Here is a 17448-nt window from a genome sequence, read left to right as displayed (position 1 = left end):
TACAATACCTTCCCATTATTTACTGTCAGTGACCTGGCCAGGATTCTTCGATTCAACGAGAATCGAATGACCCACTTCCCGCTCGATCCGCGTTAATATCCACTCCCGAGCTCCATGATCCCACATTACAACAGGCACCTTTGTCTGTCCAGAGCCGGAGTTCGTCACCTCGATCCTCCATCGTCTGTACTCGGCGAATGTCCCTGGCTTTAAGATACGAATGGTAGGTGGTTTCATCTCCTCCGTGTCAAGGCCAAATTGAAACTGCGGGTTCAAGCGACAAATTTCACGGAGGAGCTTGTCAGGAGCCTCATCAGCTTCGCGGCCTTTGCCGAGTTTAGTGGTGCTCATATTTGCATGTGTAAATGAGAACGTACCGAGTTCTCCTTGAGTTTCAACAAGATACCCAACGCGACGGGTTATACTGCGGTCGTCCATTACGACCGTGAATTCGGTCAGAGGCCCAAGTTTGTCTTGGACCGCAAGAATGGCCTTTGCAAGGTGTTCCTCAGACAACATAGCGCCTCCCAAGCGGAGGGCAACGCTATTTATCGTTAGTTAGCCAGGCTGTGCACACACGTCTGCTGATCCTCACTTTCTGCGCTCTACATAACGCACTACTGGAGCGCCGTCATTGGGATCAAAACCTTCAATTTCAATGACGTCTCCAAGACGGTAACGCCACATCCCGTCGCGATTGGTTAAAACAACTTCGTATTTGTGCCCGGGTTGGACTTGCCACTGGATTCTAATCAGAAACTCGAAAAACGCGTGAAAGTGGCGGAATTTACAGGCGCGACAAGATTAGCTGCGGTCTCCTCCTTCGAGACATCGAGGTATTCCACAACATCGTCGCATGCCACTTTGTAAAGGTTGAGGTTTTCAGGGTCATAAACAGTCCCGACGTAGGCTTCGCTTGCGGTGAACCCGAGGCTGCGTAGTTGCACATCTGGACCCACGTAGTGCCGTATCTGAAGCATGGAATCAGCACTTTTCTAAACAGTAGCTCTGAAAGGCGGACTTTCGGAATAACGGCTGAGTAGACGCCACTAGCTATACCAATGACGACTTTGAGCATGGGCCATACTTTCACCAGCCAACCAGGTTCCTGGATCGCTTTACCAATCGCACGAAGTTTAGCCGCACGCTCTGGAGACGCATGGAATTTCGGCTGAACAGAGCGGTCTCAGCGGGACCAGTCTCGGGATATAAAAGAGACCAAATACATACCACGAGCCATTGCCGGACCTGGTCAGTTCCCTCCCAATCCGGGAGTTGACCAGTCTCGATATGTTTGAGAAGGTTGTCCCACTCTTCTTCCATGTAGCGAATCATATCGACAAAGATAGTCCCAAAGAGTGTGTTAATTGTCTCAACCTTGGTATCGGCCAACGCGAAGAGCGCGTGCATGAGCAAGAACGATCGATATTTAGAAATGAAGCTGACTGCGATGGGAGACGTGGCACGGGGTGCTAATGCATATGCGTATGTCATGACCCCAGGTCGCAAAATCAGAGCGCGACACGTACCAGTGTACTGAAGCGCCAAAGCGTCCTTCTCCACGTCGATGCCATTCTGCATGCGGATCGAACCAGACGACATCAGCGTAACGGGTAATTTCTTCACCGCGTCCCCATCCCCATTCAGCACGGACACCAGCTGTCGGTAATTGAGGGAATAAACGATGCAATTCTTCCCCCCAGTGTCGGAGACGGGATTTGCACCCCTATCCACGGTCTCATACGAGCTCCCCGGTGGGTGTTTGTACTTGGCGAAGTACTTAGGCTTGGTGCTAGTGGTCGAGCTTGAAACGGCTACAAAATATGGTAAGCCAGGGGAGAACATGTCCCGCACATCGTCCTCCTGGCAGTTGCGCTCAAGGAATTTCTTGATGAATGGTTCATAAGAGTCATAAGTGGTCAAAGGAATGGCAGAGCGATAGCTCTCCAGGAGCGTATCGTCCCGAACCTCATCATTGCCCTCGTCCTTGCTGAGGTGCTCTAGTGCATTGCGGAAACCACCGAACACGGGAGACTCGGCGACATAACGAGTATCCTTGTTCTTCTTGATGAGGTCAAGCAGTGTACCCTCAGTCCGCTCCTTGAGTTTGTCAAGGAGCTCGGGAGACAGGACTTGGATGGGTTCGGGAATCTTCGAACGAGGCATAGTACAAAAGGGAGGTCGGGAAACAGGAAGACGGGAGTGGATGATCATCCGGGTTCCAGATGTCAACCGTATATATCATCACCGGATGCTTGCAGGCTGAGGATAGCCCACCATGTGAAGAGGCAGTACCACTCTATTGAAGTCGTGATTTTCCCTCCCAGCGGTCAGCGGCACTGGTGTGCTGATCAACCGATCACCTGTGGATAGCCTTTGCTATCGTTACGCGGGCTATCCACCCGCCTCTATTGCCCTAGAAATGACCACTAGCCTTGTCAATTGCGCCAAAACTATAGCGCCGCATTACCTTGATACATTATCAACATAGTCCTCTCTTCCCATCCATCGTCGCTTGGAAAGAGATGGGGTACTAGTACTAGACATGGTAGTTTAGTTTTCATAATGTTGTCCCCGTACCGGGTCTGTTGCCCGAGACATAAAATATGCCTTTCCCTCCGGTTTTACCAGCAATCAAATGATCCAAACAAGGCTGATTAGGCCATTGACAGGCAAACGCGGTGGCTCATGCTGAACAGACATTGACAGGCACATCGAGGCTGTGTGAAGATGGTGACCAAATCAAACCTTGGGCCAGAGTGTCATCTTATGCCTCAGTTCGCCGCTGTGATGGGTGTATCGGTGCGATCAGTGCCTGGTCGCACTGATTGAGCGCCACCCACAGGCATAACATTAATCGGCCATAACCCGCTTGCAAGGGTCTACATATAGCATGCTCACGAACGGCATTCAAGGTTCGCAGTATCGGTCGCAAATGTGACAGTACCCCAAATACCAATACAACCGTTCCACTGCAGAATCAGCTCAAGGGCAAGGAGTAGGGAATACAATGCCAATTGCAGCAATTATTCACAGCATCAAATAGACACATTGAGTATGTGGATAGAGATTAGTCAACATCTTCAATACGAGACCCTGTAAGCTGAGGCACCGAAGTTATTTGTCACTCAGAAGCACTTTCTTTCTGTCGTTGAGCAAGCATTCGTCTGTGACATGCACTCAGCATCCGGGATTCGATGTTGGAAGATATAACGGGTACGTACTGCCGAGCTGCTAATATCATCTGCGCCTTTCGTTCCTGCAAACTCGCCTCGCGCTTCTCAGCTGTGTCTTCCCACTTTGCCTTTCCTCCCACTTCTATCTCAGGGGCAGAGACCACGCCCTCTAAGCGGTCGTGTAGGCTGTAGCGTTCAATCAAGGATGGCTGCTTCGCACTCGACGACATTGACGAAGCTGAAGCTGGGCGCAACCCACTCGATGGCTGCGGTACAGGCGCCTCTGCGGGGGGATAGACTGTATAATATGCTGCTGGTGGCTGTTGAAAAATTAGAAGACTGGCAAAAAGAGCTCTACCCCGAAAACCACGGAGAAGTACCCACCGCCTCCAGAAATCCGCGCTCTAAGATCTTATTCGACGTGAGCTCAACGCTACCCGTCCTGAGAAGATCGAAGCGAATGTTATCTCTGCATCAAACGACGTTCGTGATGAACGAGAAGTGTGAGGAGTTTTCGCAGATAGTATGAACTGTGAGCACTTACGGTGGGACATCTGGGAACACTGCGTGGACGTGATTGACCTATACATGACTGATCAGTTGAGTCCTTGAAATCTAGCGAGTGGTTTGGTGCACCATCTCCTGTGTGACGGGTTTTGGCCGGAAACCTAGCGCAGCAGCTGCCGATCGTCTTTCATCATTAGACGATGAAGAACCTGGCAAATGTGTGAGCTGGGCAGAGAGAGAACATGATAAGGCAAATCCACGGCGTATACAAATCCCGTGGTGGGTGCCACGAATATGAAACCGAATCCACACTGGTGGTCACCTCGAGAAATCACTGACCTGAAGTAGCCCATCGGAAGATGAAGAAGATGACGGCAACGGCTACGATAGCATTGACCACCTCGCCCATCCTTAGTTCTGTCCGTGCCAGCGGATTGGGTGCTGCTGTTCAGATGACTAACGTGGCGACTTCTGGGAACCTAACTATTATAGCACCAAGATCCGAGGGTATGCGTGGAAGGGACTATCTCGACGATCCTTGCCTGTCGTGGCTATTAGACAGAAATGTCGTTGGCAAGAGCGTCGATGAGTGGGCAGTGCGCACTGAGCTGTGGCCGGGAGACGATAAAAAAGGAAAGTATCTGCCCAAAACATTTGGATGAGAATCTCGGGTAATATCGGGCATTTGGATAAACAGCGATGGGCCGCGACGGGGGACAGTCTGCAATGACTCGTCGGTGAGGTTAAAAAGGTTTGGATGAGACGCGTATTCTTTCTGGATCCCGGTGGTATTTGGATAAGGAGGCATTTAAAAAATGTTCCCAGCACCGCCCGTAGCACAGTCATGGCCCCTCCACATTTTCGATTAGCAATTCTAGAGTGCAGTCGACCAGTTCCTCCTACTCTTGGCACATACGGACAGGTCTTTCAGACCTGGTTGGAGGCAGCCCTTGAGGCCGTCAATGCTTCAAGGATCGGTACGCATTCTCTTTCGGCGAGGCCCGCGATCCCCTGGTTCACTTCGTGGATGCAGAGCCAGTGACATTCACCCTCGACGGCTACGATGTGGTGAACGAGATGAAATACCCTCCTGATGACATCGAGTACCATGGTGTGCTCATTAGCGGATCCCGTATGTCACACGACCTGAGTGTAGTACCGGAACTGACGCCCATCGTGCCAGCATCTTCGGCGTACGGAGACTTGGAGTGGATCAATAGACTCATCGCATACACCAAACGCATCATTGCAGAGAAGCCCAACACGAGGCTGTTTGGTATAATTAATTTATTATTTACTGGTCGCCACTCATGAGTTTTAGGAATTTGTTTCGGTCATCAAATCATTGCGAGAGCTCTAGGTGGGACATGTACACCCAATGACGGCAAGTGGGAGGTCGCAGTCACTACTGTTCAACTTACATCCCTTGGGAAGTCCATATTCGGGAAGGAGGAACTGGTGAGCATGAATACTTGTCAATTCTCTGGCAGCTTATGACTATTCGGCAGGACCTGCAACAAGTACACCGGGATCACGTCCCCACCGTCCCCTCAGGTTGTCACCTACTCGGGTCGACCGCCATCACTCCCAACCATGGCTATGTCATGTTCGACTCCAAGTCAACTCCCTCTGCGGAATCACTTGTATCCGAGTCACCCAGCATATCACTAACATCTATCCACATACTTACCGTGCAGGGTCACCCAGAATTTACTCCGATGATTGTGCATGCGGTATTGGATTCACGCGCGAAGCTTTTTGGAGAAGCTGTTACCCGCGACGCACGAACACGAGCTGATGGAATACCTGGAAAACCTCGTTCCGATGGAAGGCCTTGTGATGGCGTCGGCGTCGTTGGGAGAACCATTTGGGGTATTTTGGGAGTCGCCTAGAACATAACCTTTTAGATAGTGTCAGTAGCTGCATTTACGCGGTCGCGCAGGTACAACCTAGGGGTGTGAGGGTTATGCGCTAAACTTGCCAAACGAAATGGGTAGTTAGATGACTTACCGACACTGCTAAGACGGTACTGACTATAGTAACACGAGAAATTGCTAGTTCCGATTTTGTGCACAACACTGGGGTATCCTGCGAAGCAAAAGCTGATCCGCCGAAGGCTCAACGCCATGGCTCCAACTGGATGGTAGAGATAGAGTGAGAAAAAGAACCAAAGCCAATGAAGATACAAGTCATGTTTTGAAAATTACAATGAGGATTAACAGTACGAGAATGAGAAGAACGATTATCACTGTTGAACCTGTGGAAATATGTTAGTTCACCGCAAATATCTCATTTCTGAGGTGGATACACTTACCATTTTCCTTCGCTCCCCGTGCCACACGCCCAAGCCGTCTCCGTGCGTTCCTCATACGAGCATCAGTGCCGTCCAATTCAGTGTCTAGTGTGTCGAGTAGCCCTGTGTGTACTTCCAATTCATCGTTAATCTGGAGGGATATGTGGTGCTGACGACCAATGGATGAGGAAAGATGTTCGAGGTGTGTATCTTGATCTGACAGAGCACAGAAAAACCCGACAGGATATCAAATGGTTGACACCGAGAGAATAATGATTTATTTCACTTCACTCTTGCCTAGACATTTCGCGAAAAGAAAGACTTACCATCTATTATTCGCCTTTGCTGTAACAGAATGCCGCATTCACCCAAAGCTGGTTCAGGATCTGGGTCGTCTGTATATGGTTCATATAGAGGCTCCGGGCTCATTTTCCGCTCTCCGAAAGAAGGGGATGAAGGCAATGAGGGGGACGGAGGTGCAGGAGGGGGTATACTAGAACACACACCGCCATCACCACGTATTAGTTCAAGAGCACCAAATCAACAACCGACTGTACCTTTCCAGATTGGCTCTCTTCGCCTCCTCCTCTCCGAGCATTTCTATTAGTCGTTCATACTGCCCGCGAAGTGGCCCTGCATCAGCATCGTCGTCTCCCTGGCTTTGTGCCTCAATCACACCAGCGCGTAATACTCGGAGATTTGAGACAATCTGTTGTAAATGCAATGTAGGATGCGTTGTTTGAAGACGTTGTCGCTCGAGAAGGAGCGATAGTGTAGAGGTTGTGATGGCTGTGAGCTTGGCCGTCGAGGACATCACTTCTCGAAGCTTGACAGGGCTGGACGACCGACGACGAACGTGTAGCTTCCTCAACAGTGGTATGATCAAGAGCAGCTAGGTAGCCAGTCTCCCACTAACCCCGGTAGTTCCCTGTTGTTGGTGCGTTTACCCCTCGAGGCGGTATTCTTCACGGTCGCAGCAATAGGGTCACGTGGATCACAAACGCTCCGCCCAATGCACAATTGCATCCACCTTCAGTTCCGCAAATCACTAACCATGAAAACAAAGATGCCTATAGTTGACGTATATATACAGGAGGAAGGATTGCCAGACCCGATATCGACAACTTCAGCTCCGCCTCGGTCTATGTAAATCCACATTCGGCTCCTGAAGGCGATCCAGTAACTCGTAGTCATCAATTATCTGCTCCATACTCAAATTCTTTATTCGTATCTCATCCGATGCACGCTGACATTCGCTGCGAAATTTCTTGAGTGCAGCGGAACCAACACTGTTGGTTACGTTCTGAAGCACGCCCCCCCCAAAAAAAAAGTGTGTTTAGACAGGCACCAGAAGGGAATCGAGAACACAACGCCGTACCTTGAGTCGGAAAAATGGATCTATGACACACGCTTGATGTTCCGATAACTTTGGATCCAGAAGTACCAAGTCGTGGCGGCTGCGAATCGGTCCTTCCTTGATATCAAGGGCTTGCTGCTCAAAATCAAATGTATATCCCCAGAAACTGCGATAAAAGCATTTCATTAGCGGTCGCTCCTTACTTGCTGCACAGAAAGGAGGTAGTAATAAAAACTTACCGGAACCAATTTGAAAGGGTATCATTCAGCGGAAGTGGCGGATAACGGTCCATAGACGTCACTTCCCGGAATCTCACATCGCATGGTATACGGCTCCCCTTAGCTTGCATTGAGCGGAAAATCCAAAAAGTTCCTACTTCCGAGCTAGTCTCAGTCTCCACGCCATCCTGTAAGTTTGGTGCGAGTCCCCTTGACTCCAATCGCCGTGTTGTTAGTATCTACCACAGTCGTGGTACACAAGGCGACTTACCTGCAGCCACCCCAACGTCATCAGCGTTAGGGCATACGTACTGAAGGTCACCATGGACCCTCCTGATGGGGTATTCAGGCCGAGTGGTCGCGCCCACAACTTGATAGCTACCAGCAACGTGCGCAAACCCGGAAGAACATCACAGTAACTGCCAAGGAAGTTACTGTTCATGAGGCCCAAGCGGTTGTTGACGTTGATATCAAGCGATAGTCGTGTCTGAGGGTCATGAAACTTCACTGATACATACGAAGTAAGAATGAGATGCGGACTGACTCGGGAAGGTCTCACCAATTGGTACACTTGCAAACGGGACAGGTTGCACATTCGTGAAACCCGCCCTGGAGAGGGCAGCCGCGAGCTTCCTGTACATGATCATGCTCGTCGATGTGACACTGCATTCAGCACATACCCACATACCACATATTGTAGATGACTAAATACACAATAGATTCATCCCCGCAACGCTCCTAGAAGAACATGCTGCATACCTGGCAATTTCTTCGCGTTTACGTCAGGTGAAAAGCCCAATGGTCGGTTCTTATCCTAACAAACCAACAGTTAGTTCACACCACCTTCGAGGACTACATCCACCCACGAGTACCACTAAATCCAGATCTCCTTTCGGCAGGTTCTGCGAACCTCCGGTACCGTGCTTTTGGAACGATCGATGGACCACGTCAAACCCACGCATATAAACGGTACTTCCAAATGGTACTACTTCATAGTCCGACCCAAATCGTTTCCTTAACACGGAAGAAATGCGTCCGATGACCTCTTCACGTTTACGCGCGCACGATGCGATTATTCGAGAAGTTCGAAAAGTCTTGTCCATATCTGACTGTCGCTGTAGTAGCATGTGTACAGCGAGTGTGCTCGGTTTCGAAGATTCATGATGGCGACCAGCTGAGGGCTAAGTGTTATAGTAAACCTCGGTTTTCTGACATATGGGAATACAAAAAAAGACTCACAGTACCTCCTCTCTCAGGCTTACTGGCAACGAGTTCCGGACGGCCTGACTTGGAGTACTTCGCCTCAGCAGTAACATTCGTCAGCCTCTGAGTCTTGACATGTTTTTCTATCGCATTCGAAGAGGTCCCATGAATGCGACGCGAAGTCCGCCGTGCGAGGTCCACTGCAAACAGTGGGAATGTGAGAGAAGTTCTCGAAACATGGTGCATCTAAGAGTCCCGGGCCTGTCTAAACAACATTTTTCTGAGGTGGCAGTTATGAGTTGGAATTTCACGTTCAGAACGCACTTGATTTGAATCAGGTATGTTTAAGCTTGCTTGTAGGCCCAGAAACTCTCCGGTGCCGTGTAGACAATCGGTTTATGTAGTAGCAGTAGACAGCCCACAAACGCATGCCAGGGCACAATATAACAGACAGGAGGTAGGAGTTTATCGTTTCTTGCTCGACATTTATGCAAGTTGGACATAAAGGTGAAGTTACATGTGTACCGGTACATTTAGTAACATACACATGTTTAGGGTGACTCGACACAAAAGAAACATGCTACAGAAGTACTCCACCTCCCAGGTTAAACGACTTTTGACCACGCTACCTTTTGCCCACTTGTCCTTGGGGCTGTGTCCTTGGAAGTATCACCCTTTGATTCCCCGCCTTTCCCTTGTGTTTTTGCGCCAGGTAAAGATCCGGGCAATGGGGATGCACGAAGACCATCGAATACCCGTGCCGCATGCTCTGAGTTGCGAATGAACCATCCGGCGTACCTCCTCCCAACAGTAGACTCCGCTATATGAATCATGTTCTGCGAATGTGCGTAAATCACAATCAGTGTCACACGCTCATTGCGAGCACGAGTACCCACCTCATCGATGACGAAGTTCAAGTCGCTGATCGACATCCATTCCCCGTCAAGAAGACTGCTACCTGCGCTGCTTCCGTTGGCAGTAGAAGCACCGTTTTTCTCATCCTTGTCAGCACCAGCGGCACCTCGGACTCGGCCAACGCATCGCCCGGCGTTCTTCATTACCATCATCCAACTCAAGACCTCTTCCTCATCAACGCCAGCGTCGAGGAACCCGGCCAATTTACGAGCGTCCAACGAGGTGTATAGTTTGAGGAGACTGCGAAGGGTAGGAACAGGGCTTAATGCCAAGAAATGTGCAGAAAGTGCACGGAGATGGCGTTGAGTTGGGTCCGTTATTGTAGGTGTGCCCGAAGTAGGCGTTGGAGAGGATGGGGAGGAGGGTGTTGGTGGGTTGATCAAAAGAGCAAGTGTGTTGGGGTCATTATATGGCGGAGGATTTGCGGTAATGAATTTTGGACAGGCATAGAGGAAAATCTCCTCAAACGTGCCGAGTCCTTCCTCACTATTGCAACGGTTGAGAACAAATATGATACCGAGCAGAAGACGACACTGACCCCCGACCCATGCGTGTCATTTGCTCCCCATATCTCTCCTTCACGACGTTGATCACGTTGTCATCCAGACGAGTAGGAGCGAGGGTCTGGCAGAGGGCAAGTAAGGCGTACATGCGGTCTGCCGTTTTGTTGATCTGTACAAGCATAGGTCACTCGGCTTCTCTGGGATACTGGGTCAAATACCGACCTGATCATACTGGTAACTTCTCGTATGGTATTGCCTCGCCCTCATCACCCAGTTGAGGCAACCAGTAAACACCCTTGCAGCATCCGTGAATCTTCTCAACATCAAGTAGCACACTCCAGCGTGGTATGCCGTGCTCACATGCGTTGCTGTAGGCGCCGTAAAGGGTACTTTTTCGCCAGCACACAGTCCGAGACCTGCGTTGTCCATAACCTTTAAGGCGAGAGTGAAATCGCCTAGCAGGACATGGACGCGGAGGAGGCCAATAAGCGAGAAGTAACCGAGCTGGCGGTACAATGGCTTCGTTCCATATTCGCCAACGATTTCGCTGCCTCGGTTGTTAGCATGAAGTGAATTTCACGGCCATAAGAAGGGAAGACCCACTCGATTTCTTCGTCACTCTTCCCCTCTGCGCGCGCTTTTAGCCACTCGTTGACGCGACTTTTTTGGATCAGCGAATAAAGGACGTTGAGCACACTGTAGCTACTCCATGCCTGGGCTCCGCCTTCTGAGCCAAGCATGGCCAGCTCCTCATCGGTTTTGTTGGCAGGACGAGAGCGGTAAAGTGCAAAAGACTGGAACTGATAGATAAATTCGTCGACGATGTCCCACAACCACTGCGCCGGAAGTGAGAGAGGGACGGGGCCAACTTCGGAATCTAGAGTATGTGAGTGAGAGACTGGTTCATGGGGTGGATAACGGGAAAACACGCACTGAGAAGGTAATTGAACAACTCGCAGCTGTTTTCGTAGGAATGGAATCGGTCGTCGATGTCGGGCTGCAACCGTGAATATACGTGGCGATAACAGAGCTCACGGTAGAGAATCAGGAAAATCTGATCGTCGTTAACAAGGGGAGCAATTATCTCTGCTTCTGGCCACTCCGTTCTGGCATAGAATTTCTCGGTGAGACGGTTCCATCCAGACTCGTACGCGAGTGTTATTTCGGGAAGGTCGTTGTCGAGGACAGCTTGATGGAAGTGGATGATGAACTAGTGTTGGATGAGAACGCCATGGAGATGAGACAAGTGCGACAGGCTGGCTTACACGCTTGACGACATCAGGTATTTGAGCGAGTGCCGTCTGCTGAGCTATCTGTGCCTGCACAGCAAGGAGAGCACTTTCGTCGAGGTTTGGATCGTCGTACAAGTCGGCATTTTGGTACGGGGGAATTGTGAGGGGGATGTCCACGTCGTTGATGTCGTCGTCGAGATCGGGCTCGGCAGCCCACAGCGCCACGCGTTGGGCAGACATTTTATGAGTTGGGTGGTGGAGGAGGTGCAAAGATTTTAGTGGTCGAGTTCGCACGCCTACTACGATGTTATTACATGAATGTAGTATCTACTCTACCGGCCAGTACTATGCACGGTACGACACTTGCGAGCAGGCAAGCGCGAACGGACCCGTTGAGAACGCTGATTCAAAACTAGTGCAAAAGGCCTCTGATGATTCGGCGCTGATGGTGAAGGCGACTTAATTAAAATCAGAAGATGGATGGATGCGTGGGCAGTGCATCGTGTGGATACACATTTACATTTAATGACAGGACCCTCAGCCTGTCTCCTACCATCTTCCTCGTCACCGTCGTCGTCGTCATCGTTGCCAGTGCCGGTGTCGACCGCACTAGTAAGAGCCTCCACATCGGGAAGTGGACAAGCCGGTCACTGCCACGACTGATACAGCCCCTGCCCCAACCGATTATTATTTGATCCACAAAGACTGGCTGGGCTCAGCACAGATCGTCGCCCATCCACGATAATGTCTTGGAAGCTGGGTGCATCCAAAAGTACGTTCCATTCCCCGCCGATCGCCCCCTCTCCGACTCTGATCATGGTATATCTACTACATCAACTCGCTACCCGCCGGTCTTCCCGACACTCCCCCTGTCTTGAATGCTCCAGAGAGCAAAGATGCCAAAGAAAATGGCATCGTATCCCGCTCAGTCACACCTATTCCGTCGAGGCCAACAACCCCAAGGCCATCCGACCCACACGCACACCTCCGTTCGGGTATGCTCACCATTCGCATATTCTCAGGTACGCATTCCCTCTTCGCATTCCTCGCTCGTGGCGGCCCATAAAACCACCTCAGGTCGTGGCCTCTCTCTTGCGCCCGGTGTGCAAGTGCCAGAGGTAATTCAGAAGGCACTGGATTCGTCCCCGTCGACCAGGCGATCACACAGCAACCGAGACAGCTTTCAGAGGAAACGAAATTGGTGGCTGCCATACGTCGTACTCGAGTTCGATAACAACCAAGTCCTGGTCGACGCCATGGGCGGGGATCTCGCTAACCCGGTGTGGAACTACCGTGCAGTGTTGTATGTATACTCCTTATCATGCTCCTGGCTCACGGCGCTGACCTGGCGTCTAGCGATGTATCACGCACATCAAATATATCCGTTTCAGCATACCTTAGGACCGCTGCGGTCGTACAAAATCAGGAGGATATGGGGAACGACCTCCTCATGGCACGGGTGGACCTCACTCCAGCCCTTGACGGTCATGTACGTCACATGTTTCTTGCCACCTTCTCTGCTTCTGATACGTCCTTCCCTTCTTAGCACGCGTCCGATCAATGGTACGTAGCAACAGTAGGGTCCGGCTCGTTCCACCTTAAGGTAGACTATCGGCCACTGCGCAATGAGTCACTCGCTATCGAAGCCTTTGATCTGCTCAAGGTGATAGGGAAAGGTTCCTTTGGAAAAGTTATGCAAGTCCGGAAGAAGGACACTCAACGGGTATACGCCCTCAAAACCATACGAAAGGCACATATCGCTTCACGGCCCGGGGAGATCACTCACATATTAGCCGAGAGAACCGTCTTGGCGTTAGTGAACAATCCATTTATCGTCCCCCTCAAGTTTTCCTTCCAGACACCTGATAAACTCTATTTGGTGATGTCGTTTGGTAAGTGTCCGGTCAACACCTGTGTATTCGTGCGAGCTGACACGGTTCCACAGTTAACGGAGGAGAACTGTTCTATCATTTACAACGAGAGGGCAAGTTCGATCAAGAACGCAGTAGGTTCTATGCCGCAGAACTGCTTTGCGCGCTGGAGCACTTGCATGGCTTCAACGTCGTATACCGGTATGTGCTGGACTCGTCTGCAAAATCCTCAGTGCTGATTCTCGGGAAAGGGACCTGAAACCAGAAAATATCCTTCTTGACTATACTGGCCATATTGCCCTCTGTGATTTCGGTTTGTCGCATTCTATAGACTACCCCAAGTGTTTCGTCTTAGACCGTGCACAGGCCTCTGCAAGTTGAATATGTCGGAAACAGAGAAAACGAACAGTGAGTCTGTTGTCATATCCGTTTCCATATCCAACTTAGAATCGCGTCAGCCTTCTGTGGTACTCCTGAATACATCGCACCTGAACTTCTTGAAAGCCAAGGCTACACCAAAACGGTCGACTGGTGGACCCTCGGAGTCCTCCTCTACGAGATGATGGTAAGCGTTATTCCCCCTTGGGAATCAGGATCATTTCCCTCGTATCTACCAGACTGGCCTTCCACCGTTTTATGATGAAAACGTAAACACCATGTATCAACGTATTCTGTCGGACCCTCTTATTTTCCCTCCTGACATGCCATCCGAAGCAAAGAGCGTCATGATTGGCCTGCTTCACCGCGATCCGACCCGGCGTCTTGGTGCGAACGGAGGAGAAGAGATTAAGAGACACCCGTTCTTTGCCAAATACATCGACTGGCATTGGTGAGTGGCTTCCCTTATCAAGGATTACCTGACCGACGACCGTTTCTCTAGTTTGCTTCAGAAGAAAATACAGCCGCCCTTCAAGCCCAGCGTGGTGAGTGGCTAGAAACACTGTACCGACTATGCTTAGGTCTTAACTTTTGCGCTTCAGGAATCTGTACTCGACGTCGCGAATTTCGATCCGGACTTCACCAACGAAGAAGCACAGGACTCGGTAGTCGAAGATTCTCATCTGTCGGAGACTGTCCAGGAACAGTTCAAAGGGTTCACATACAACCCTGCCAGCGAGCACTTGAGCGAGAGTGTAAACTACGGACACGCCATGAGATAAGCTGGTCATATGCTCTTGTAAGTGCCGTGTTACTGTCACATGCACCTGCAAGCATATTCATCGTCGACAGGATGTTCGTTCACGTGAATGCTGCGCCTTCCGTGCTCTTTTTTTCCTACCATTTCACTCCTCACAATTCATTCTGTGGCGAAGATTCCCCTTATTATATTTCGTTCTGTCTCTCTCGTTCTTGTAGCCCCCCTCCGTCTTCCCCTCGAGATGTGTCATTAGCTTGCTTTAGAGGGGCACCCTGTATGTCTCTGCCCTTTCGCACATTTACTAGTTTGCATGGAACAAGTATGTAACATGGGTTTGCTGTCTCTCCCTCTTCTCCTTGGAAAATCTGTGTCCCTAGTTACTTCGACGTTTGGACAATTCGTTCGTTCGTGCCAGAGTTGCTGTTTTTCTTTTTGTTTGCGGTGTGGTCGCTCTCGATCTATGTATACCCGCCCCTTATCTCCAGGGCAATGAAAGTCGCAGTTGTGTTAAAATGACATGCTACATTGTTTCAGTAGTTTGGAGGCTCCCCTTCGATCATTGGGTGGAGATGCAAGGACATGCAACTTTCAGGATACTTGTTAATCTCACATACTTTCGTCAAATTTCGAATAGGGAATTACCATATCGAAGCATTAAGTCATGGGAGGGAAGATATCGAGCATAGAAAGCAACAGTACAGGAGCTTCTCTCGGGGGTGTTAAAGGAGTGTGGATGCGGCTGAAAGAAATATGTGGATTTGACTGCTGTGAGGACAACGGGATGGGTCGAGAAGAAAAAAATTGGAGAAGGGTTGAGTTTTGACTTGCAAACGATGACAGTGACGCAAAGACAGAAAATGACAACACAAGAAGGCGGCGGCGCCCTCAGTAAGACGAGTGATTAAATAGATAGAACCGAGCCAATGCGGATAGCTGGAAAGTGTACTGATGATAGGGAGCGAAGGAGGGTAAGATGGGATAAAATACTCCTGAGCTCAGATGTTTATGCAAAGTATGCAGTCCACGATCAAGGAACAGGGTGATGCATCCCGCCCGCATCAAAGGTTGTAAGCGGTCAATGGGAAGTGCCCAGATGGCGTCGCCATCCACGGGAAGTTGACCAGCCTACTTCCTGCAGTCGAGCGATCGACGGCATGATGATATTCAGCGATATAGCATTCCGCAAATTCGTACAAACGTCACCTTGATGGATCTTACATCTCCCTCCGCACCGCACCCGTCATCTAAAGGAAAACGACTGTCCACAACATTACACATCCACATAAATAAGCAAAGGTTCTCCGACGCCTTCAATCTCTGGAATAACACATTTCAAGTCGAATGCCTTGGCAAGCACGATCTTGAATATCTTTTGAACGTTGATCGATGCGGACGTTGAACAGAAGATCAGGGAAGCGTGCATTGCCTTTGCAAATCGTTTCGCCTATCAGAGTGACTCAGTGCATGAAATAACATGGCAGCTACTCTGCGCACCTGCTTGGTGATTTCTTCCTGCTCGTCCCTCGGAAACGTTGCGAACGTGTCAAACTTGGTTCCGATCAGGAACGGAATCGCGGTCTGTACAGTTATGTCAACATCCAGATATCACGGAGCGGATATGGTCCAAGAGAAACCACTCGATGCACATCCACGGACGTGGCTGGACATGACAGGAAGAAGAGGTTGGCCTCCGTGACACTGACCTTGTTGAACCCCCTTGCTTGTCGATACCATTCTTTTACTGAGTTCAACGTTGACTTTCGCGAAAGATCGAACATGAAGAGAATGGCGACAGCATCATTACAAACGAGAGGCAGCATGTTCACGAACTCCCGCTGTCCTCCCAAGTCCCAGATAGAAAAAGTGATCGTCGTTCTGCGCACCGTAATCGTTTTCTCCATGAAGTTTACGCCTGAAAAGAGGACATTGAGTGCCACGGAGGTAAATATGCGAGGATGAGGACCTAGCGTTTGGATGTAATCCTCATCGAAGCTGCCTTCTACGTACTTGACCATAAGACTCGTCTTGCCTATTTGCGAGTCTCCCACCATTCCGACTTTGATGACGACACTGTTCTTCTCCTCGTTGTTCTCCACCAAGGGATGTGGATTCTGACCGCTTGGGCCGGCCATAGCAGAGGAGGAAGCTGAGCCCGTCGGAGCGGACATCGTCGGTCCAAGCGATATTGGTATCTGGGTGTACTGGCGTTGCAAAGGTCGGCGAGCGGAACTAAGACAGCTCTAGGATCCTTCAGAAAAATGGGGGTATCAAAGTGGTATGAAATCAAGTAAAGGAAAAGGAAAGGGCGTGCTGTAGTGCGTTGGCGAGAGGTTCGATAAGCGCTCCAGGTCTGATTGATCAGCTCACGCTCAGTGTGGAACAAAACTGAAGCGTGAACGGTCTGAACTTGTTGCGTTGAATCGTCCGTCAAACCAACGCAGAGACAGGTGGGACAAAATGGACAGGAAAGGTCGGTAGAAGAGCGTGCAACCCTGCACTCAAACCGTGTTGCCTGTTTCGCAGTTTCGCAGGCTCGGCAGATCAAACAACTACAAAATTTGGGCACTTGCTTGTACCGTTGGGGCGCATTAATTAGTTTAATTCCGTACTATACACATGGGTTGAACTCCAAAAGTGAGTCGTCCCCACTAACGATAGGCATCGGCCCATTTTATTCCGTCACGTTCCATTCTTCAGATTTTCATCTGCCTCGTGCGCGTCGCGCGACACATTGAATTTGTCTATCGAAGCTAGAGCGTCCCCGATCTGCTGAATTCCCCCAGCATTTTTGAACCAGTTTTTCTGAGTCGTATTTTGATGCTGAGTAGAGTCTGTCCTCGGAACGGCCAGGCGATGAAAATCATCTGTGATACTCGGAAACAAATGCTACGCGCTGGACTATATCCCGGGTCTGATTCCTCTACGTTCACTTCATGTATCGTAGAGTACAAGCGTGAACTCGGTCGAAGCTGGCATCCGTCGCAAAACGCGATCAAGTCACGTGACGACAGCGCGTGTTCGCGTTGAATGATGTG

The 17448-nt window shown here is 50.1% G+C and overlaps 8 protein-coding genes across 8 annotated transcripts; 2 read left to right on the top strand and 6 right to left on the bottom strand.

Moving 5' to 3' along the window:
• Nucleotides 1-15: 15 nt before the first annotated feature.
• On the bottom strand, nucleotides 16-2166 carry F5J12DRAFT_713068 (GH3 auxin-responsive promoter-domain-containing protein; the record flags this gene model as incomplete). The annotated part of the gene is made up of 7 exons (XM_051740806.1): nucleotides 16-326; nucleotides 378-544; nucleotides 596-741; nucleotides 792-971; nucleotides 1022-1171; nucleotides 1231-1472; nucleotides 1530-2166. The coding sequence occupies 7 exons, from the start codon at nucleotides 2164-2166 to the stop codon at nucleotides 16-18; spliced, it is 1833 nt and encodes a 610-aa protein (XP_051604646.1).
• An 828-nt stretch (nucleotides 2167-2994) lies between these two features.
• On the bottom strand, nucleotides 2995-4459 carry F5J12DRAFT_179835 (uncharacterized protein). The gene is made up of 7 exons (XM_051738255.1): nucleotides 4168-4459; nucleotides 4023-4100; nucleotides 3813-3892; nucleotides 3721-3758; nucleotides 3561-3645; nucleotides 3225-3496; nucleotides 2995-3167 (listed from the first exon to the last, which is right to left on the bottom strand). Exons 2-7 carry the CDS (start codon nucleotides 4090-4092, stop codon nucleotides 3125-3127), a joined length of 588 nt encoding a protein of 195 aa, XP_051604645.1. The 5' UTR covers nucleotides 4093-4100; nucleotides 4168-4459; the 3' UTR covers nucleotides 2995-3124.
• A 68-nt stretch (nucleotides 4460-4527) lies between these two features.
• Nucleotides 4528-5940, top strand: F5J12DRAFT_944987 (class I glutamine amidotransferase-like protein; the record flags this gene model as incomplete). Its single annotated transcript, XM_051749729.1, has 5 exons — nucleotides 4528-4660; nucleotides 4723-4815; nucleotides 4867-4959; nucleotides 5005-5141; nucleotides 5192-5940. 5 exons carry the CDS (start codon nucleotides 4528-4530, stop codon nucleotides 5573-5575), a joined length of 840 nt encoding a protein of 279 aa, XP_051604644.1. The 3' UTR covers nucleotides 5576-5940.
• Nucleotides 5732-6950, bottom strand: F5J12DRAFT_179855 (syntaxin-like protein). The gene is made up of 4 exons (XM_051738256.1): nucleotides 6534-6950; nucleotides 6303-6469; nucleotides 5998-6192; nucleotides 5732-5940 (listed from the first exon to the last, which is right to left on the bottom strand). Exons 1-4 carry the CDS (start codon nucleotides 6788-6790, stop codon nucleotides 5873-5875), a joined length of 687 nt encoding a protein of 228 aa, XP_051604643.1. The 5' UTR covers nucleotides 6791-6950; the 3' UTR covers nucleotides 5732-5872.
• A 52-nt stretch (nucleotides 6951-7002) lies between these two features.
• F5J12DRAFT_795653 (uncharacterized protein) lies at nucleotides 7003-9293 on the bottom strand. The gene is made up of 10 exons (XM_051744081.1): nucleotides 9079-9293; nucleotides 8791-9019; nucleotides 8418-8732; nucleotides 8311-8365; nucleotides 8240-8255; nucleotides 8111-8184; nucleotides 7823-8058; nucleotides 7573-7766; nucleotides 7355-7499; nucleotides 7003-7279 (listed from the first exon to the last, which is right to left on the bottom strand). Exons 2-10 carry the CDS (start codon nucleotides 8998-9000, stop codon nucleotides 7103-7105), a joined length of 1422 nt encoding a protein of 473 aa, XP_051604642.1. The 5' UTR covers nucleotides 9001-9019; nucleotides 9079-9293; the 3' UTR covers nucleotides 7003-7102.
• F5J12DRAFT_795650 (RNA polymerase I-associated factor PAF67-domain-containing protein) lies at nucleotides 9294-11714 on the bottom strand. The gene is made up of 7 exons (XM_051744080.1): nucleotides 11438-11714; nucleotides 11106-11382; nucleotides 10776-11049; nucleotides 10395-10719; nucleotides 10208-10341; nucleotides 9651-10155; nucleotides 9294-9590 (listed from the first exon to the last, which is right to left on the bottom strand). The coding sequence occupies exons 1-7, from the start codon at nucleotides 11642-11644 to the stop codon at nucleotides 9360-9362; spliced, it is 1953 nt and encodes a 650-aa protein (XP_051604641.1). The 5' UTR covers nucleotides 11645-11714; the 3' UTR covers nucleotides 9294-9359.
• F5J12DRAFT_179498 (kinase-like domain-containing protein) lies at nucleotides 11702-14707 on the top strand. The gene is made up of 13 exons (XM_051738253.1): nucleotides 11702-12176; nucleotides 12292-12426; nucleotides 12482-12707; nucleotides 12761-12893; nucleotides 12951-13296; nucleotides 13350-13476; nucleotides 13527-13588; nucleotides 13642-13683; nucleotides 13734-13840; nucleotides 13893-14104; nucleotides 14156-14198; nucleotides 14256-14452; nucleotides 14506-14707. The coding sequence occupies exons 1-12, from the start codon at nucleotides 12149-12151 to the stop codon at nucleotides 14433-14435; spliced, it is 1641 nt and encodes a 546-aa protein (XP_051604640.1). The 5' UTR covers nucleotides 11702-12148; the 3' UTR covers nucleotides 14436-14452; nucleotides 14506-14707.
• Nucleotides 14708-15577: 870 nt separating this feature from the next.
• On the bottom strand, nucleotides 15578-16710 carry F5J12DRAFT_179523 (P-loop containing nucleoside triphosphate hydrolase protein). The gene is made up of 4 exons (XM_051738254.1): nucleotides 16377-16710; nucleotides 16117-16325; nucleotides 15908-15991; nucleotides 15578-15857 (listed from the first exon to the last, which is right to left on the bottom strand). The coding sequence occupies exons 1-4, from the start codon at nucleotides 16579-16581 to the stop codon at nucleotides 15684-15686; spliced, it is 672 nt and encodes a 223-aa protein (XP_051604639.1). The 5' UTR covers nucleotides 16582-16710; the 3' UTR covers nucleotides 15578-15683.
• Between the last annotated feature and the right edge of the window lie 738 nt (nucleotides 16711-17448).

The sequence above is a fragment of the Pisolithus orientalis genome (assembly GCF_024613125.1).
Source record: "Pisolithus orientalis strain OTSU chromosome Unknown F5J12scaffold_2, whole genome shotgun sequence".
NCBI classification, from domain to species: Eukaryota; Fungi; Basidiomycota; class Agaricomycetes; order Boletales; family Pisolithaceae; genus Pisolithus; species Pisolithus orientalis.
Note: the sequence above shows the minus strand (reverse complement) of the source record. Positions and strands in the feature narration are given on the sequence as shown.